General features: G+C 39.4%; 1 protein-coding gene across 2 annotated transcripts in view; it reads right to left on the bottom strand.

The window, feature by feature from the left end:
• Positions 1–22,732, bottom strand: part of tsnare1 (T-SNARE Domain Containing 1) — a 265,495-nt gene that overhangs the window by 121,293 nt on the left and 121,470 nt on the right. For both annotated transcript variants that reach the window (XM_033999014.3, XM_034917187.2), the window contains exons 5-7: positions 21,677–21,767; positions 11,487–11,561; positions 10,277–10,333 (exon numbers count right to left, since the gene is read on the bottom strand). In XM_033999014.3, the coding sequence (XP_033854905.2) occupies positions 10,277–10,333; positions 11,487–11,561; positions 21,677–21,767 (223 nt within the window). The remainder of the gene's footprint in view (positions 1–10,276; positions 10,334–11,486; positions 11,562–21,676; positions 21,768–22,732) is intronic.

The following is a 22,732-nucleotide window of genomic DNA, read 5'->3' as shown; positions in this document are numbered from 1 at the left end:
ACATAATATACAGCGTTGTTGTTGATGTCCAGTTTTATTTTTTTAAGGGGAATATTTTTTACAATTATCATATTGTGTTAAGACAGGGGACAGGTTATCAATTCACCCAATTAAACAGAGTAGTGACATTCAACCCATTTATTTTTTTCAATGATTTCAGGCAGATCCTCTGAATCCTGATGCTTCCAATGTCAATGAAGAGTTGAAAATTAGTAACTAGTGTTTTTTGGCAACATTTCATTTATTCAAGACCCAATTAGCTGTCTAACACTACTGCTTGAAGGGCAGATAATCTTAGCATAACCTGACATGAATATTTTATTTGGTCTGCAATTTTGGAATATCATTTTACGGTCATCTTTGGTCTCTTAAAGGCCAAAATATATGTGTTTTGCTTTAGGGTTGTCTGTTTTGGGTTAAACATGTTTTCATATGACTGTGTCCATTGGTTTGTAATGTTAGAAAAGTAAAGTGCCTTAAATCTTATTTTTTTCAGCCTTCAGCACACTGAATAGTGTACTACAACCAGGATTAAGACACAATAGAGTGCAAAGAAAGACACTGGTGGAGGATGTCATACATCTCTATCAAGAAAGTGGGTTAGAGATGGGGCAGGTCAAGGTGGAGTTTGTCAGGGAAGAAGGCACCGACATTGGTGGCCTCACCAAGGACCTTTTCACAAATGTTTGGGCACAGGTAATAGAGAGGTATTTCAAAGGCGAGAGTGCTGTGGTTCCTTATCTCCCCCTACACCTTATGAGAAAACTTAGGAAGCATTTTTGCCCCTGGGTAGAGTTCTGTCTCATACATCAGCACTTTGTTGTTTCATACCTAGCCGTCTCAGCAGAAGTTTCCTTAGATGAGGTGGCATATAATGACTTATTTTACTTTGTCACCAGCCAAGAGAGAATGCAATTAGAAAAGGTCCTTGATAATTTCAGCAGCCTCACTGATCGCCAAAAGGATGACCTTCTCTCCTTGCACAGGCTAGGAGTGAGATGGTGGACAAGCCAGCACCACTGGTAGTTTTAATGTGGAACAGCATTCCCAGCCATCACATGGATATCTTTTGGGGCTTGCTCACTGCCAGTGCCATAGAGTATGTCTTTGAAACCCAGAGAGAGGCCCACACTGTCCAAAGTCATTGACATACTCGTGCCACAGGAGGAACAACTAAATCCTGAAAAAGAAGTAGCACTCTATCTTCTAAAGCTTTATATACAAGGTCTTGATCAAGAGAACCTGGGAGCTTTCTTGCTTTTCGTCACAGGTAGCACTGTGCTGCCAACCCACATAACAGTAAACTTCACTACTAGTCACGATCTTATGCGCCGACCTATTGCTCACACTTGCAGTAACATTTTGGACCTGCCAACCACTTACACCTCTTTCCACCTAAAGAGGGAATTCACAGCTATTCTATCCAACACTGAGTCATTCCGCATGAATGCACTATAGAAGCATTTCTCAACTCCAGTCCTCAAGCGCCATATGATGTTGACTTTTCATTCCATCCAAGCTATTATTTAGGTAAATTAAGTAATTATCCACTTAATTTGACCAATTAAAAAAGGTCTAAAGCAGGTAAAGATGTTAAGCGACTTAAAAAACCTGCTGGAATTGCACAGAGCCAATCCCAAAACTATATCTTCATGGTCTGAAATTGTCACAGCTGTGAAAGACTACTTTAATTTCGGTAATATTATTCTTCTGTAATGATTGAAAAAAAAAGTTACAACCCTCCTAGAATTATTTTAAATTAAATATTTTTATGGATTTTGTATAAAAACCTGCAAAACAAATATTGGAATGCTGTACAGAAAAGTTAGATCTGCAAAGAATGAATTAATTTACCACAAAAGCTCTTCAGATGGCCATTGCTTTTTCTTGCAAGTTGTTAGTCTTAGTTTTATTTTTGTAAAGTTGCCTTACAAATCTACAGTAATTAGCCATAGTCAAAAAGTGATTACATCTTGGTACATGTGGCATATATACCCTGCCCCCCACCACGCCACCCCTAACATCAACTGACTAAAAGTACTATTTGCACAATTAACTCTTGTCCAATATATCGGAAACATTAGCAGGACATTGTTGGATCAGCTGATTTGGTTATTGGTCAATGGTGCTTTGAGAGGAGAAAACAGAGGCTATTTTGACCTATTTACGATAATCGGATTTACTTCGTACGGAGGTGATTCATTTAAACATTTTTTTGGATCCAAATCCACTTAATCGGTTCTACTGCTGCCATGAAAAAGTAAAAAAGAGAGAAGCAGCTTGGTACTCTATGACCTTGACCCAGAGGTCAAAAGTCAAAGGTCTCCCGCAATCCGTGTATATTATTTGTTTATTTAGCAGACACCTTTATCCAAGGCGACTATATGCCTTAATCTACCTGTGTGACAATGACCTCCCAAACCTACTTAGTTTATGAGTTATGGATTTGCACTGGAGCGACTCCGGCGATGGAGCAAGGGCTGCTGGAGCCAGCGTGGAGCTGGAGCAGGGGGTCTCCATCAGCTCTGGAGCCAGCCTGGAGCTGGAGCAGGGGGTCTCCATCAGCTCTGGAGCCAGCCTGGAGCTGGAGCAGGGGGTCTCCATCAGCTCTGGAGCCAGCCTGGAGCTGGAGCAGGGGGTCTCCATCAGCTCTGGAGTCAGCCTGGAGCTGGAGCAGGGGGTCTCCATCAGCTCTGGAGCCAGCCTGGAGCTGGAGCAGGGGGTCTCCATCAGCTCTGGAGCCAGCGTGGAGCTGGAGCAGGGGGTATCCATCAGCTCTGGAGCCAGCCTGGAGCTGGAGCAGGGGGTCTCCATCAGCTCTGGAGCCAGCCTGGAGCTGGAGCAGGGGGTCTCCATCAGCTCTGGAGCCAGCGTGGAGCTGGAGCAGGGGGTCTCCATCAGCTCTGGAGCCAGCGTGGAGCTGGAGCAGGGGGTCTCCATCAGCGCTGGAGCCAGCGTGGAGCTGGAGCAGGGGGTCTCCATCAGTTCTGGAGCCAGCGTGGAGCTGGAGCAGGGGGTCTCCATCAGCTCTGGAGCCAACCTGGTGCTGCAGCTGAGCTACCAGGGCCACTCTGGAGCTAGAGCTAGCAAAGCCAGAGCATGGGCAACCCTAGTTGATATTGACAAGTGTAAGGAATTTTCTGGGTCTCGTAGACTAAGCTTGAGACATACAGTAATGCAGGACTCTAACCCTTTATTAAAGCAAAATCATTAACAATAGTGGGTTAGGTTTTATATCTTGCTGTGGTTAAAACAATTTCAAGACTGGAACTGCTTATGCTTTATGCACTTTATAAATCTCTTGTGGTTAACTTCAACATGGATCAAGTGTCAACCACACAGTACTGTGAGGAATGCATATAGACCTTCATAATGGATTATATTAACTATCATATCTCAGAAGCCCACCATAATCTATTATAGAACAAGACTGAAATGGTGTGTTGGTGTATTACTAAACAATGCTTAAGTGCATGCAGAACCTGTGGATGTTTAATTCATAAAAAAGATAAACAGTTATTCCTTTGAGACAGAAAGTTGAACACGAAAGCTTAGTAAAGCTGTCCTAAGATCACTTTAATTCTGTACAGTGCCCTTTAATATCGATGAAGTAAAGTTTAATGCATCTCTCTCATTGATAGTCCTGACTGCTTCTACTTACCAAAAAAGTGACCTGTAGCCCTGGGGAGATGGGAATCTTTCAACTGGTCATATCTCTGTCTCTGTTACAGTTATAAAGGTTTTCCAATGGACTCCAATTTTATGCTGCTGGATGAGTAACTTATTGACAAGCTATTTATTCATTTTAAAATAGCTTGGAAAACACCAGCAAACTGATTGTTTAGCTACATGCCATAACTGTGTATGACACACAGAACAGAACTACTTAACCTGTCACAGGCTCAATAAACATAGGACATTGTCAGAGGTGACTCTAAAACCCGTCTTCCCTTGCACAAGGTGCGAGCACCTTTTTTAAGTGAAAGGTGTATGCGGCAGAGATGGATGGCTTTTTGATAGAGTTTAATTTACTCAAAGTTTTCTCACTGATGCTGGGAATGAGAATATAGAGATGGGAGCCCACCTAACAGTGGTGGTTTTGACAGACTCACTGAGAGCAGAAACTGACCCGACTGTCAGAGCTACTGGAAGCAGGCTGATCTTTGGGATACAAATTGAACATTTGTGAAACTGCAACAAATACTGTAATGACTGTAATGTACTTTAAAGAATATAAAATCAACAGAAATATTAAAACACATTTTTAAAACACACTATTCAGAAAAAAAATGTTACAATGTGCTCTGTATTAGTCTATGAGAATATTGTAGGATTCCATATTCCTGTTTATTCTAGTATAACAGTAGAAAAATATTATTAGTGAATGTGTAAGGTCAGGCCGACCTGCTGGAAGTTCCAAACCTCCCTTATCAGGCAAAAGCATCTTTTTAATTAGACTCAGAACCTCAAACATTCCGATCCAGTGAGAACAGAAGCAGGTGCCTAATTAAAAATTAACCTTCTGTGTATGTCAATAGAGTAAAATAAAATTACAATTTATAAAAGAGACTGTTATATTGAAGTATCTGAATTCGAAATACATGTTATAAAATAATTTGAAGTTAAACTGTTATACAAATACAATAATTATTGTTGAAAGAGCATATTACAGTGAGAGAAGTTCAGTACTAACCGACACTGTCAGAATACTGTAATATTTGTACTGTGTTTCAAAGAATATAAAACCAGCATAAAAAATACTGCAGCAAATTATGAACAGGTTACAAGGATTTGAATTAAGAAAACTAAACAAATGTTAATGTCTGTATGCCTTTGCTATTACAGTGCACATACACTCTTGGAAGCTTGTCAGACTCAAAAATAGGGCAGAAGCCTGTGTTAACCTTGGCAGAAGCAGGCATCTGGGAGAACTAAACACTGAGGCTAGGTATTGCAAATTAACAAAAAGAAAAAGTAACCCTTTTAGACAGAACAATGCTAAAAACTATTGCACCTATTAGATTTTATTGCAACGAAGCACAGAGGTTTTAAAAAGTATTTTGATCTAATAAGGAACAGAATGAAATAAATTCTCTGAAGAGAAATCATATGTTTGAATTAAATAGAAACATCATATTTGAACTAACAAGTGTTTTTGCCTGTTTGAGGCATTAGTGTAATAAAAATAGTAAGAACAACAGAAGTCTTAATAATACTGCTACATTTCTCAATATTAACAAGCCTATAGTTTAATGGATTCACAGTCAAGTTTCTTATTCAGAAAATAAGTAAGCTTGATCTGAAAGTAGTCTTTAAGCTGAACACAGGTATTCTAGAATAAGTCAAACAGAATATAAGTGTAAAAGTTTTATTATAACAGAAGGAGTGTTATGTTTGAATATAAGACAATAAAGTGTAAACTGTATTTGATAACCTTTAGTACACAGTGGACCTACTGAAGGAAAATAATTTTGTGACCTCTTCTTTACCTGCTTGTAGCAGAGCGGTGCTGGGCATGGAATGTGCTTTTTGACAGCCGAAGCGAGACTCGCTGGTAATCAGCAGTTTTGAATCCAAGGACTTCCTGTAATGAGCAAAATTAACTACCGAAATAACTTTTGGTACCAGAATAAGGGAGTATATGGGGTAATGTCCGTTCTCTTCATTATATTATAGAAATTACTGAAAACCTGGCAGCCAAAGCAAGCATTTCATTTAAATTAGAAAAGTTGTCTACAGTATCTGTTCTTATCAGAATGGTAGCGACTTTAATTGGGATGATGTTTCTGAGCCAAAAATACAGAGGCTTTTGTATTACAAAAGAAAAGGCAACTCTGTTGGACAGAGTTGCATTTAAAGCTAAAAAGGCCACAGTGTTGCATTTATTTAAGTTTTACTGCAGTAATAAACATAAATATTTATTTACAGGGAAACTGTAGCGTTTAAAAGTAAAAGAATTAAAAGTTTGCCTCAGATACACAATATAATTCTGGAAGGGCATTAGACTTCAAAAGATAAGGCTTAGTCTTTGGCACCTCAAAGCAAGATTCGGTGTTGGCTCTTAAAAGCGGGATTTATCAACAGTGAATGATAACTAAAGAAAGGTGCTTTAAGAAAGACAGGAGTATGTACCTCATTATAGTATAAGAAAATAGTGAGATCTTAGTTATAAAAATTAGGATGTAAGCTTTTTTATTATTTGAAAAGATACCTGTTCGAGGCTCTCTTGAATCTGGCCAAACAATGACTTATGCAGTGAATTTGGAAAAGTGTTGTAAAAAACTAGCCTTGGCAAGTAAACAGATTGTCTGAAACATGCTTGTGCAGGGGAATTTTTTGAAACAGAGAGAGGTCAGGCTTAGTCCAAGCATGGTACAGTTAATAGCCTGAATTTAAATGAAAATAACTGAACTGTTCACTGTATGCTTTGTGGTTTTATTCAAAGGCTCAGTGATAACCCCCTACAGTCTTTGTCCAATATTTTGTTAAAACACATGAAGCAAATCTAACCTATTGAGGGAAATATATTTTAAACTCGAGTTGGAATGATTAAACAGAGTGGGTGTTGTATATTGGAAAACTCTCTCTCTCTCTCTCTCTCTCTCTCTCTCTCTCTCTCTCTCTATATATATATATATATATATATACAGTATATATATATATATATACTTGTACAAGCTGGTGTTATGTATTAAACAAACAGCTCTCTCATATATACACATATACTTGTATTGTATTTGGTAGCAAAAACTCCAGTTCACCTAATTCTTAGGGAAAGGAGGGGTGGAAGACAGTGAACCATGAGCTCACATTCAATTACTTTTGAAAAGGGAGTCACAAGTATTTTTTAGATATATTGTTCACTTAAAGATAGGAGCTGTCAAAACAGAACAAATAATTAGATTTAATTCTGATGTATTAAATGGAGAAAGAACTCTATAAAAGCTGAGGTAAAAACCCAGTCTCACTCAACTTGGTACTACAAGCTGACGTGATCCATGCTCTGAAGATCTCTGAAAAAGCTGTTTTCTGTTTGGTCGTATTCAGAAGCCTGCCTTTAAAAGACAGCTCTTTTTACGTTGTATTCTACAACTAATCACATTTATATTGATGCGTTGCTATAAGGTATAGGGATTATAGTTTCGCTTTGGAGAGTGATATATTTGATTTTTAGGATTTAGCGGTGGGCGTTTTAGTGGTTTGCATGTCTAGCCTAAGGGCTGGGTACGTGATAACCATACCTGTATTATTGTGTTGAAGTATTAATGCTGTTAAACCTGGGAAGGCACTGGAATCGCCCAGACTGTCTATTGCTTGGGATTTGCTGTGGCCTGCAACCACCCAATCCATTTTTAAGCATTTAATAAACAGAAGGAGCACTATTACTGCTCTGATTTGTTAAAACTTTAAATTAAATGAGTGTGTGATTTCCTTGATTATAAAAAGTTGTCTGGATACGTTGCAAGCCCAGTGCACGAACAATCCACTACAGGATTCCAAAACATCTCGTCTTCCTTAAACGTCTCTCCTGAGTGTGCTCAGTGCAATAAAAGAAGTACATGCGAAATCTGACAACATTCTAGTAAATTCTTGCAAAATGACTGGTGACCACGACTTCTCAGGTTCAACCATTATTTATCCAGTTTAGCCAGCTGACTCCATAGTGCCTTGAGCAACATATAGCAATGGCAACTGTGTCATTTTCAAACACAGTGACATTCAGTTAGTGGACTGCTTGTTTAGTTGAGCTGTAAGGTATTGGCTTGTGGAGCAAGATATTACTGTTTCAATCACTAGCAGCGTACCAGTAGAAAAACAACATTACATCTTACAGAGGAGGCAGGGAATTAAGGTTAATGCCCTAATAAATGTAATGCGCTAAACATCATAAAAGGGTAGTCTTACTGCATATACAAAAATACTGTATACTATACTGCAGATCATACTTTAAATTCCTTTCCCATTCCTTTTTTAAGAATGTCTTCACAATGCCACATTCAGTATCTGGTACCTGTACAAGTGCCAAGTGCCTACTGTGCAGTGAGTTTGTGATATTGAATACTGTCTATTAAGAAAACTATGTCTCCGGAGGTGAGGGGTAATTGTGTTCACTCACTCCACTAATGTAAATAAAGGTATCCTTACTACACACCAAAACCTTGGATAAGTTCAACTTGCAACAATGTCAATCCAGCTGCATCCTTCAGCAGAAAAAACAGAAGAGAAGAGGGGGAGGATGTTCCTTCCATTCATATTACAGCATATATGACGCTGTTGTCTACTGCTGCGGCCGCACTTCAGTTCTTTTTCCTCCTTCAACAAGAAAAGTTTTTGTTTGCATTTTGCTTCCTTTAAAAATAAAAGAAGGATGCTGGAGCCAGTGATTTATCCTGTGAGGTGAAATGGCACATTCCCTGCTGGAGGCATCAGAACTCGCTCACTAATAGCCGGTTAAAACCGCGGGGGGAGTCGGCGTAGCTCAACAGACTATTTGTTCAAAAGCTATAATTATGAAAAACTGTATTTAGACAACAGGAATCTAAGAGATGTATTAACAGCAGGGGCCTAATCCTGCTGGCATTACATAAGAACATACAGATATTTACAAGCAATTCTGCTTATTAGTACTTGTCTGGTTCCTAGTAGCTGCTGACTGATCTCAAAACTTTGTCTAGTCGGGTCTGTAGGAATTTTCAATATTTTAATAATAACATTTAATTGCTAAACTGTGTGTGTGTGTGTGTATTAAAGCACACTTCTGCAATTTGCAGTTTTATAACTTACGGTACTGGTATCGTTATTTTTGACTAGGTAGTGGGGTACTCAGGAATGTGCTTATCTGAGAACAGGGTGTTGGTTCTATGGAAACTTGCAGATAAACCTGCACAACCACATATGGAAGTACATGTAGACAACCGTGCTGGTACTGAGATAAGAATGTGAATTTACAGGTCAGTCCTAGCTGACTACACCCAAGAGTGTTGTGAGGGAGGCAGGGTCGCTTGTTCACTGAGCTCCTGAGACAGAAGAAGACACAGACAACAACAGAGTTGGCAGAGGGGGGCTCCCGTATGTGGTAATATAACTTTTGTTCTGTATTAGATGATTAACTATACACTGATATGTGTATATGTTGTTGCAATCGTATACACCATGCTCACTATACATGTAAAATAAAGTGGCCTGAACCTACGACTACTATGAGTGATTGTCTATTCTTTTATTGTTTATGCTGTAATGACTGTCATCTGATATTTCATGGTAGATTATAATTTGATGAATATTAAATGACTGTTTATCATATCAAATGTACTGTACTGTTACATATCAATTTGAGACAAAAACCTAAATATTTTGAACTGGACTAATCATTACAGAATAGAACAAGTCATAAAATAAATTCAACAGGTCTTAAATGATCACAATGATGCAGCACTATACCCTTACTACTCTGTGTAAAGAAGTATCTCCTACCCTATGTCCTAAGTGTAACTATTCAATAACTACACTAATTTAATAAGCTGCACTTTCTTCTCAACTGAACGTACCACAAGAACACAATACACAGTGCAGCAGACAACAAGACTCTACAAGAACTTGCTTTATCATTTGCAGTAATTGAATCTAAAGGAGCAAAACAATCCTATTCTGACAGCCATGTGATGAGTCACCATCATATAGTAACTTCTGTTAATCACAGAATTTTTATATCCAGCAACATACAAATATACAGCAACTGACCTAATTCAATGAATGTAATTTGCCTTCAAATCGAATAAAAGAACATGGTATTTATCTTCCATCCCATTTGTATCCACTTCATTTGTTACATGAAACACATTATTTAAAAGTTTTTCTTTGTATCATGTTAGTGATGTCTGTCCATTCCAAATACTGGTTTGTTTTTTAGCTTGCTTAACTGTATACTCAGGAACACTCTTCAGTTACACTGGTGTGAAAAGGCATTACTTGGATTGAATGCAATTTTCCCTTTTTAATATTTAATAGTTAATCAGTCCAGCAGATCCTTCTCATGTCATGTTTTCTCGCTCCAGGCTTACTTGCAACAAGACAGTTTCATGCAGTACTGTAATACACAGAGGGTCAACAAGGCAGATTCATTAATATGACCTCCCTAAAGCAGGCTTTGAGCGATTTTATCAACTTGGCCTGGAGCCCTTTTAAAAGCAAACAAATAGTGGTCTAATCCCTATGCTTGAGGACAAGCGACTTTGGTTCTCCTGAATACTGACATTCCCATCCTCCTCTCACCCACCTGTCTGTTATCTTTCTGTGTCGGAGGCAGCAAGGCTCTGGACTTCTCTGCAATTTTCTGTAAGGAGGGTGTAAGAGACAGGAAGTGAGAAAAGAGAACCCCATACCTTTAAGAGTAAATCTTGCTCAGTACCGACAGTTAAGGGATTGAAATAAACACATATTTGGTGTGGGGCATGTTCTATGCCATGACTCCCTTAATCCAGTTGAACATGTTTGGAATGAATTTGATTGATGCATAAGTCATCACAATCACCTGCCTACCTCGGGTAAAGTATTACTAACTGAATGGATTAACCATCCCTCGATACATCTTCCAGCACCATGTGGCATCTATGCCATGTCGTGTCAAGACTGTGGCTCAATCCTATATTGGGTACTGGTCCTAATAATGTGGCTAGGCAGTATACATAAATATACACCTGATGCATACTAGAATGATGAAACAGACAGACTGATGCAATGGTGAATGACCAGACAAGGCCTTTGAAGGGGGTATTGAACATTCAGGAGAGCTTCTGGAAGGAAGAAGAGGGATAGAGGATGTAGGGCTCTGGGAAGAGAGTAAGAATGTTGCGCTGTAATCATCCAAAGAAGCCTAAAGCTGTGGGTCTTGTGGCAGGGATGGTGTTAAATCCTGTCCCTGCCAACAATCACAGGTGTGTCCAATTAGGTAATTGAGTGCTAATTGGAGAGTGGCCACCTGTATTTATACTGTGTTTAGACTGTGCTTTTGAGAACTATATAGTGAAGGTGAATGTCCAGCCTGTATTGTTTTTGTGTAGATGTTTTGTTTTGTCCCTTGTGCCTTTTTCTTTGTTTTGTGTTTAATAAATGTGTGCTTTGCGCTTTAGACTGCAGCTTCTGTCTCTGACTCTCTAACTCCGAGTCTCTCATTTGCGGGTAACATCTTGGGCCGTGATGCTACCCTGTCACAGGTCTAATGGCCTTTGTTCCAGTTCGTAGCATGTCTATTCTTCATAGATGAATAGACCTAATCAAGTGCCTTTATTTTGCTACATTTAACCTTGATCAAATCCAATTAATTTTGAATGTGTATTGTCTGTGTGTATATATTTAAGTGTGTGTGAATGGCCGAGTGTATGGAGAGATTGTAGATGCTATGTTTTTCAGTGTGTCTGTATATGTTGGTGACTGTGTGTAAATAGATAGATGGATAGATGGATAGATAGATGGATATATGTGCTTACCTTCTGCAGGTCCCCATAGCGTTGGATGGACTCGGAGAGTTCACTTCTGAGACGAACGAGTCGTAGATGGTCTTGCTGTGGACAGAAAGAGCAACCCTGTAATAAGAACTGGGCTACTCTGTGTGAAGTGTCAGTGTGTTAACCTGAAGAAGGAATTGTATTTAGATTTGCAATAAGAATTTGATGGGCAGTGTTCACTTCTGGAATATGACTAAATTCCATCTGGGAGGCAAACCAGTGAACTAGTCATTTCTGGTGGTTTCAGTCCGAATAGAATTCTACAAGAAAACCATCACATCGGAATTGAAACACAAAGGGGCTGCCCCTTTTATTGTGAACAATTATTTTCTATTATTTTTATGTTTTACAAAAGAACAAAGGCAAAATACAGAAATAAATTCAAATCAAAATACTATACAGTACGAAAACTGAAAATAAAGTATATCAGAAAAGCAAAAATAAAATATAATTACAGTAATATAAAGTAACATAAAGCTATACAGTAATGAATGGAAATACATCTCAATGCAGTGTGTGTGTGAGGAGCAAGCGGCCTAATGGGGAGCCACGTTAAGAAGCTGCTCAGCTATATTACCATATTCCTTCCGAATAATACAATGCAAAACGTTAATTTTACTTTAAGGTCTGCTTATTCTTGAGATCATAAGAGGATTAACCCTTTGCGGTCCATTTATTCAGTCCGTCTCAGGCGCGTCAGGTCCAATTTATTTCCACACCCTCAGTTTATTTTGGACACGCTGTTTAAAAGTTTTGGACGCACTGAATATCAATAGGACACTCAGTACTGCATCTCCAACCCCGCCCCACCCCTTGTTCGCTGTATTTTTCACATACCTCTTCACAGTTGTGCATACCGATAAATAATCTCCTGATCACTCATTTTATCATCAAAATCCTCAATAATGTGATCCAAGTCATTATTTTATTACAATAACATCTCAAAAAGCTCTGCAAATGTCCATGATATTCTTTGAGCACTGGATGCAGAAGCTGCTATCTTGTTTATTTATGTCCGTGTTATCTCTGTGGTGCCGGGGCTATCTGTATTGCTCAGATACACCCTTTTTTTCGGCTTCTCTTGGCTCCTATTGGTCTCACTTGGCCATTGAATGGTTTTCTCGGCTTTTTCCGGAGAAAAAACGACACGAGACCTGTTTTTTACGTCTTTTTGATGATGTCGGACAGGATCCGACATTGGACCGGAAAGGGAAAATTGTAATGTCGGACCAGGTCCAACATAGGACCGCAAAGGGTTAAAACACTACTCACTGAATACTTAACGGACGTTCGCTGTCTCCTCCTGCTGATCCGTGTCTTCAACAATACAGGCGCACAAAGGCTCTCCTCCTGGCAAGGACAGGTCCAGATTCCAAGACAGTACAAAACAAATGTCTTTGCAAAGAACAAGGGTCATTAACCCTTTGCGGTCCATTGTCGGACTGGGTCCGACATTGCAATTATTCCTCACAGGTCCTTTGTCGGACTGGGTCCGACATCATTATAGCAACGCAATAAACAGGTGTTTAGTCGTTTTTTCTCCGGAAAAAGCCGAGAAAACCATTCAATTGCCGAGTGGGAGCGACAGGAGCCGAGACAAGTCGAAAAAAAAAAAAAAGAAAAAAAAAGGCGTATTTCATGAATAGTCATACATGGTATCAGGTATCAGATAATGGGGCGTTCATAGTAAACAAGCTGCCTGAGTGAGTCAGCGCACTGAGACTATCATGGACATTTGCAGAGCTTTTTTCAGATGTTATAGTAATAAAATAATGACTTGGATCGCATTATTGAGGAGTTTGGTGATAAAACGAGTGATCCGGAGATGATCGATCGGTATGTACGACTATTATTATTATTATTATTTATTTCTTACATAGCTGAACGCTATAGCAAACGAAAGGGTGGGGCGGGGCTGGAGATGCCTAGTGTGTGCTTTGTTGATATGCAGGGCCATTTAAACCCGTTTGACTGTGAAAAAAAATACTTTTAAACAGCGCGTATAAAAATTAATTAGACCTGGCGTGCCTGACGCGCGATTAATAAATGGACCGCAAAGGGTTAACCCTATGTCAGACCTGGTCCGACACTGCAATTATTCCTATCAGGTCCAATGTCGGACCCTGTCCGACATCATCAAAAAGACGCAAAAAAAGGGTTTTTAGTCGTTTTTTCTCCGGAAAAAGCCAAGAAAACCATTCAATGGCCGAGTGGGAGCAACAGGAGCCGAGACAAGCCGAAAAAAAAAATAAGGGTGTATCGAATGATTAGTCATACTTGCCCCTGGCATCTGATAATGGAGGCCATAAGGAAACAAGCTGGCTGTGAGTGCATCAGTGCTCAGAGAATATCACGGACATTTACAGAGCTTTTTTCAGATGTTATAGTAATAAAATAATGACTTGGATCACATTATTGAGGTGTTTGGTGATAAAACGAGTGATCAGGAGATGATTGATCGGTATGTACGACTATTATTATTATTTATTTCCGAAAAAAAGGGCGTATCTCATGAATAGTCATACTTGCTCCTGGCATCAGATAACAGCGGCCATAAGGAAACAAGCTGACTGTTACTGAATCAGCGCACAGAGAATATCATAGACATTTGCAGAGCTTTTTTGAGATGTTATAGTAATAAAATAATGACTTGGATCGCATTATTGAGGAGTTTGGTGATAAAACAAGTGATCAGGAGATGATTGATAATATTGATATTATTATATATTTCTTAGCATATGTGAAAGCTATAACAAACAAAAGGGTGGGGCAGGGCTGGAGATGCCTAGTGAGTGCTTTGTTGATATGCAGGGCCTTTTAAATCCGTTTGACTGTGGAAAAAAAATACTTTTAAACAGCGCATCTACAATTAACTGCGCGTGTGAAAATAAATTGGACCTGACGCGTCTGACGCGCACTTAATAAATTGACTGCAAAGGGTTAACTATTTAGGTATTCCACTGAAACAGCAATTCCTCCACCAATATGTGCACTCTTCGTCCGGTGATGTCTGGGATATTTCACCGCAAACCCTGGCACTGCTAGCTCAATAAACTGAATATATTTAAATTTATGTCGATTTCAAATGTTCATCCAACTTTTTCTCCGGTGATCAATCGGGGCTAAGTTAGAGATTTGATTACAAGTACTTTTAGGATTTTAGATGTCTTACGCAGCGGACTCCCACACCAAGGTAAACACTAGAATAGTTATCTTGTATTAGAGTGTCCGAAAATGGTATCTGTTCCAGCTGGTCGCAGACTGGATCTCCAGATTGTCACAGTTCAAAGAATGCTTTGTGTATCAGAACCTTGGATTTTGTGTCGGGAGCCCTGTTTGAGTGTCGCACTCATACTTTTGTAATCTTCTCTTTATCCTTGTGATGGATAGTTTGGTTATTTTGGGCAGTGCCTGAGTCCATGTGGAGTATTTCCCATCGGTTGTTCTCATTCCGATGCGGCCCCTTGTTCTCAATTGGTCCACTATTCTGCCCCCTGTCAGTTGGATTTATGAGATGGATGGTTTTCTGTCCTAGGTGTCAAAGCACCCAGAACTGTCTGGCTTGTGGTGCCAAAGAAGTCATTCAGCGATCGTGAAGATAAGCCATTTGTCCAGTATTTAGTTTAGAACTCTTTTTAAAAGCATTTTTGTCAGTGGGGGAGTTTGTAACCAGAAACCAAGTAGACACAGAGAATGGTTTAAAACCCCCTCTGTATATTTCAATTCTGTTACTTTCATGCAGACGCTCCACTGGAAAGAGAGGGAGGCCTTGTTTATAGCTAATGACTAGTGTGCTAGTGTGGATTTGGCAAACAAGAGATCCAATATCTTGGTTATATCATGGGTAATGGTCGGGTAAAGCCGGTCATCTCTAAAGTCCAGGCTTTGGTGGAGTTGGTGATCCCGAAAACCAAGTCTCAGGTGAGATCACTATTGGGGTTAGAGGGCTATTAACACTGCTTTATCCCCGAGTACTCCACTATAGTTAATACTAGAATGACCAAGTCGGTCATTTTGACTGTTTTTGGAATTTAAATTTAAATTGCGGTATGTGTGTTTAAGATATGGAGCTGTGCTTTCCTGACTTTTCCTAAATATATGTACTAATTACCCTCATGTAGCTGCAAAAATTGGGGAGATAAAATACTGTCATACCTATTCCTACTAGGAGCGGTCACACTGGCTGATACATATAAAACATAACAATTAAACGTTGCGGTATGAAGGGGTACTCCCTGCCCCTGTGCATGTTCTGTATTATTTTGTATTTGTTCATTATTATTATTATTATTGTTATGATTTATGTATTTTATATGACGGCAAAAAGCCGGTGTTTTGATTTATTATGATTGGCAGGACGAGTGAGGTGCCGTCCGCCATTATTTGTTATTATTTTAAAAATAACTTGTGAGAATGCGTAACTGTCAGCTACTGATTATTTAAGTAGCTGACAGTCACACAGAATTAATAAACCTGTGCAAAATGTGACTGAGGGATAATAAGATAATTAATAGCTAGTTAATCGGTCACCACTATAAAGACCTGCAGCTTTGGCTGCAATGGGGTTGTTGAGTGTTCAAGAGTAGAAAAAGGGAGTAAGAGGAGGTAACTTAAGTATTAAAATAAACAATTGCTACGCGTGCTGGTTTTGAACCAGCACGATACTTGTTTTAGTTATTTTCTTGTCTGTCTATTTTGTTTGGACAAAGCACCATTTTGTGAGTAATTAGTTTTGTTTAAAACCTTTTATTTAATAAAAGAAAAACAAGTGCATTTGCATCTCGCCCCATAATACTGCCTGTATGTTCCATTAATTTCCTGGCCTGACGTCACCACCAGTCATCCTGGTCACACAGTATTATTGTATTTATCAGTCGGGACTTGCCGCCATGTATTGAAGTTTGATTATATCAGTCTGCATTCCTCAAGTGAGCGGTCTTCTGACATTTCTATTCTTTCAATGAGCCTCCTGATACCCCATCATTCAGCCTGACAGCTCATGGCGCCCGGCTGTCTGTCTGCACTCTGGTTACTATAGAAGTCACTCGTTTTTCTAAGCAATTCATTGTTACCCCAATACACATTGAAAATGGATTGCGGAAGACGCAGGACAGCAAAGCAGTGTTTGGAATTACTGCAAAGTTTATTAAATAATGATTCTGATGCAGCAGAGATGGGGAATGATGAATGTGGCTCTGAAGCAGACTGGGTTTGCAAAGATGAATCTTCCAGCAGCAGTGACACTGAGGGCGCACGAGATCCCGTGGGAGAAGAAGCAATCCTGTGGCAGCCCCTGCATCTGATCCAGTCACTGCTTCACCTGAGGCATCCGCTTCTCCAGCAGTAGCGCCAGCACCACCTGGCACTCAAGAGGCTGGTAATGATGGCACTGTTTGGAACACTATAAATCATGTCACTTGAGGAATGCAGACTGATATAATCAAACTTCAATACATGGCAGCAAGTCCCGATAAATATAAATAATACCGCAACATTTAATTGTTATAATATGTTTTATATGTATTGGTCAATTTAACTGCTCTTGGATCAGAATAGGTATGACAGTATTTGATCTCCCTGATTTTTGCTGTTGCGTGATTCTTTCTTTGTCAGGGTAATTAGTACATATATTTAGGAAGTGTCAGGAAAGCTCAGTTCTGTATCTTAAACACACGCACTGCAATTTAAATTTAAATTCCAAAAACTGTCAAAATGACCGCCTTGGTCGTTCTAGTGTTAAGAGCACTGGATGACAATAATAAGATTATATTTAACTATTTCAGTAAAGCATTGTGCACTGGCACCTGTGCAGTACTGATATGCTTCCCTGCACCTCACCGCCGCACAATCAGTCTCTCTTTTCAGAAGCAATGTTAGTAAGGATGGTAAATTATCTAAGCAGAAATTGCAATCTACAATCATACAGAAGATACCGGTACATTAAAGGAAATTAAACAGGAAAGAAATTCAATGTTAGGAAAAATATATAAAGTATCCCTTTAAGGTGCTGTAAAGCAGACAAACAATTATCCTAGGCAACTTTTTAAAGGCTGAAACACAGCACAACCCCATTGCTACAGTGCCGTGAAAAAGTATTTGCCCGTCTGATTTTCTGCATTCTTGCACATTTTTCACATTGTATTTGGTCAGATTTTGTTGTAGTAGTATATAGAGGGAGTCTTGGAGAAAAAAAAATGACACCAAAGTTTGGTGCTTCCTCTCATTTGTTTGGTGTGCAAGGTAATCAAACATGCAATCTTCAGGTGTGAAAGTTATTTCCCCCCCCTAGTTAACTCAACCCAATTGAAGGGTTAATTAGGGTCAGCTGTTTGAGTACTTTGGTTAACAACCAGGCCTGATTTGGGCCAGCCCTGCCCAATATAAATCTGACTAACTTTAGCCCTTACCATCAAAGTGAAGTTGACACAGGTTCTAGAGGCACATCATGCCACAAACAAAAGAAATTCTTGAAGACCTCCGGGAAAAAGTTGTTGATGCCTATCAGTCTGGAAAGGGCTACAAAGCCATTTCTAAGGCTCTGGGGCTCCACTGAACCACAGTCAGAGCCATATTGTCCAAATGGAGAAAGTTTGGGACAGTAGTGAATCTTCCCAGGAGTGGCCATCCTGCCAAAATCTCTCCAAGAGAAAGGCGTAAAATCGTCCAGAAAGTCACAAAGAACCCTAGAACAACATCCAGGAAACCATTGCTCACTAAGAAGAACATGAATACTCGTCTCAAGTTTGCCAAAAAGCACCTGGATGATCCTCAAGAGTTCTGGAACAATGTTCTATGGACAGATGAGTCAAAAGTGGAACTTTTTGGCCGACATGGGCCCCATTATGTCTGGCGAAAACCAAACACTGCATTCCACAGTAAGAACCTCATACCAATGGTCAAGCATGGTGGTGGTAGTGTCATGGTTTGGGGATGCTTTGCTGCATCAGGACCTGGACGCCTTGCCATCATTGAAGGAACCATGAATTCTGCTCTGTATCAGAGAATTCTACAGGAGAATGTCAGGCCATCCGTCCGTGAGCTGAAGCTGAAGCACAGCTGGGTCATGCAGCAAGACAATGATCCGAAACACACAAGCAAGTCTACATCAGAATGGTTGAAGAACAAGAAATTTAAAGTTTTGGAATGGCCTAGTCAAAGTCCAGACCTGAACCCCATTGAGATGTTGTGGCAGGGCCTGAAATGAGCAGTTCATGCTCGAAAACCCACAAATGTCACTGAGTTGAAGCAGTTCTGCATGGAGGAGCAGGCTAAAATTCCTCCACAGCGCTGTGAGAGACTAATCAATAACTACAGGAAGCATTTGGTTGCAGTTATTGCTGCTAAAGGTGGCGTAACCAGTTATTGAGTCTAAGGGGGCGATTAATTTTTCACACGGGGGCATTGGGTGTTGCATAACTTTCTTTAATAAATAAATGAAATATGTATCAAATGTTTGTGTTATTTGTTCACTCAGGGTCCCTTTTACCTAATATTAGGCTTTGGTTGAAGATCTGATAACAGTCAGTGTCAAAAATATGCAAAAATGCAGAAAATCAGACAGGGGGCAAATACTTTTTCACGGCACTGTATATGATAGGTGAAGAATCTGGAGCATTACAGTTAGGATTACATTTTTTTAATTGGTGTTTGAGGTGGCCTTGGTCCTCTGTCTTCTCCCACTTACTCCCATGTTCACCCTGCACAATCCCAGCACGGGTACTCATTTAAAATGCGTCTCTTAATGGAATTTAGATAAGCTACTTCTTGGAGTTCATACAGAGAGATAATCAGAAATTGCTGACTGACAGGTTAAAGTGACAAATTAATAAAGCGCCTTGCTGCCATTGTTGAGCTGATCATTTGGAAGGAAGCTTTTATTTAAATTACCAGCCGTGGCAGTGAAGAAGAGATAAGGGCCAGGCTAGAATAGCGGCCGTGGAACCAGGAACTAAACTGAGCTTCATTTCAACCAAGTCAAACTGCAGTAATTAGATCACCTGTCTCCATCTAAAGTAAGGAGAGTAACACATTATGTGTTGGATATTAAGAATTAATATCCAACACATAGATCATTACCTGCTAGATAACTGACCAAAGTGACACTAGGTACCCTGAGCAGAAGTGTATACTGTTATAAACCATGCATAATGCTTTTGTGTATAACAACAGAATAGGATTTTAGATTATATTTTGGACTGTATTGCTTTATGTTGGTGTTTAAAGCATGTTTCAAGATTCTAAAGTTCTGGTTTTACATCTACTTAAGCGATACTGCCTGTCGATGCCCATGTGATAGTTGACCGCGACAAAAATTATGCGTCTTGAACCAAAAGTGAGGGCACTAACAAAAGCCAAGGTCAACTATTACACAGTAGAGCCATCACCAAGAGAGCACTGTCGCTATTAGAAAACAATTTTGACCACTGCTTTCTTTAAAAAAAAAAAAAACACCTTAAAACGTAGATTTACCTTGAACTTGTACTAATTTGTCAGATACCTTTCCACTGAGTAAATATGTTCTAAGAAAACAGTCCCAAACATTTTTTAAATAAAAAAACAAGGATGACATACATATAAAAAGAAAAAACAATGAGTTTTTATTGAATAAATCGATGTTCATTTTGTATTAACTTGTTAGGGTTTTAAACCCCTATTTATAATATGGACATTGCCTGAGAAGTTAATGGAGTGTCATTTGAGCTGAAAGGAAGTGGATTGGCTGGTGTGGTAGTAACAGGAACAAGACTCGCTGCTTGATTGGTTGGTTTTGAGTCTTGTTTGGAGGATCTGCGAATTGAGCTTTCATTACGGTGTCCTGTTACAGACGTGATTTTTCTTGTTTCCAGACCAACGTCAACTAGAAGTTGAACAGCTGTTGCTCTCACACATAGTGATTTGTGTATATTTTGGTGAGATTGGCTTTTTTCACTGATTGTAGCAATTAAATTGCCAAGGATAGTTTTTTTTTTTTTCCTGTGGTTTGTAAGTATACCAAGTAGAGTTTAGGTAGTTTGTCATGTTGTCAGTTTAGCTGTAAGCAAGAATGTGATTTTAAAAAAGCCGGTATACACGCAGATTGATTTTAAACTTGATTCACAGTTGGTGCTGAGACATTCCAGCGGGCATCTACCGTCTATTAGAGCCCGCTAGAGCTGGAAGCTGATTGGCTGATGGTACTGAATTGTTTTCTAATGTAGGATAATGACCATTCTACTTGGAACCCGATTTGCTGTGTCATTGCCATATGTTCAATTACAAAGTTAAATTGACATTTCCCATATAATCAAAGCACAATATTCCATGTGCAAATCCCATTCAGAGAAACATCAGCAACAGCATTTGGCATCTGGTGGTGCAGTGAACTTTGCAAAAATCATACGTTTTAAAGCCATCAGGACAGGTCCACCCTGTTATAAGTGACTTACAGGTAAGCATAGACCTGAAGTTTAATTGATCAAAATATCAAAAAAAAGTCTCAATGGGCATGCACACCAATGGATAAGGAGTCAAATCCAGGATTATTTGATTGCAGAAACATTGCACATTTATTGGTTGATAGGATCGAACACATCAGTGCTCAGTGTGAATAAACTGAAGAAGGATGTATGAATGACTGAAAAATCTATTTTGCACTGAGCAATGACGCACTTTATCATCTTCATCATCTGTCAATAAATGTATATGTTTCGGCAATTGACTAATGAGTACATCTTGAATTTGATTTCTATGTGCATGTTGAGATTTTCTATGTGATTCTAAGATTTTGAGGGATGTGTGCACTTATAAAGAATTGTCCATTTTGCTTTGGTTTTTATGAAAATGTTTCAAAATATTAACCCCCTCCAAGCTGTATTTATCGCACCTACTGTTCTATGAGAAAGAACCTGATAGTTACTATACAATAACAACAAGTCAGGAACTTTTGATGCATTTTACTTGGTTACAAAGTATGTGTAATGATGGGGTGGCTTAAATTTGAAAGGAGGATACACATCAGCTGTAAAAGCATGTGTAATGTAGTATTCTATATCACTGACAGGTATGGCTCAATGTGACTGACAGGCAGCAATTTAAAGACACTGACAGATACTCCTCAGTGTGTTTGACAGGTTCTAATCGCAGGGAGTGACAGGTATTGTTGGTCTGCTTTGTGGTTGAGGGCCATGGCTTACCCGGGAGGAGCTGCTGATGATATCAGAGAGCTGATGGATGAGCTGGATGGTGCTGGTGATGACTTTGTTGGTCTGTTGCTGAGTGGAGTGTCTGAAACAAAGATGCAGAAGAAGAAGAGGCACATTTACCCAGAAAGACTTCTGGAACATTTCATAACAAGTGACAGAAATGTAAATCTTACCTTAAAAAATATATTCAAATAAAACCTTAAACTTGACTTTAGAAAATACCAAAATGTATTTTTACAATATGACTCTCACTTCACCGCTCTAACCTATGTGTGTAACTCAGGAGAACTGGAGCGGCATGCATTGCCAAGTTAGTAAACCTTGCAGATGAGAGTTAGGCTTGCATGGTCTCCGTCAGGATGCATCAGGACCAGTAATGGTCACTGTAGTACAATGATGTGAACCAACCCCCATCCAACTCCAGATTGTATCACTCACTCCACTTTCCACACAGCTTCTATTACTAGGTGAGCTGCTGCAGGCCCACCATGCTATCTCGACACTGATTCATATGATTGGTCCTTTTCATGTGAACTGCCATGTTCTGTAAAGAGTTAATAATATGTCTATGGTTTGCGCAATATGTTGGATCTGGCAGAGATAGGTAGCCAGTGGAGGGTGCAAAGCAGAGGGGTAGCATGATTGATTATTTATTTCTTAGCAGAAAGCTAAGAAATAAATAATCATAGCACGAGAGTAGCGATGCTGGGAGAATACAAAATGAGCAGCAGAATTTTTGAATGAGCTATAGGAGGTGGATAACCTAGGCAAGGAGAGAGTTACAGTAGTCCAGTCTGGAGAGCTTGGACCAGGAGTTGGGTGGAATAAGTAGTGAGAGAAGGACGGATTCGATAGACCCCTGTAACTGTAATGCTTCAATCACGAGATACTCAGCAACACCAAGAAGAAATTTGAGAACAGATTCAGCATTTCGATGTTGAAACACTTGTGTGAACCTAACTGTATGAATATGATTCTTTTCAGTACTGCAGAAACAGCTGGGACAAGCTGAGCTAGGGAATGCAGTCCCTTATAATATTTTTACCA

This window comes from Acipenser ruthenus, chromosome 4 (assembly GCF_902713425.1).
Source record: "Acipenser ruthenus chromosome 4, fAciRut3.2 maternal haplotype, whole genome shotgun sequence".
Classification (NCBI taxonomy): domain Eukaryota; kingdom Metazoa; phylum Chordata; class Actinopteri; order Acipenseriformes; family Acipenseridae; genus Acipenser; species Acipenser ruthenus.
The sequence above is the reverse complement of the archived record's forward strand: the minus strand, read 5'-3'. Positions and strand labels throughout refer to the sequence as shown.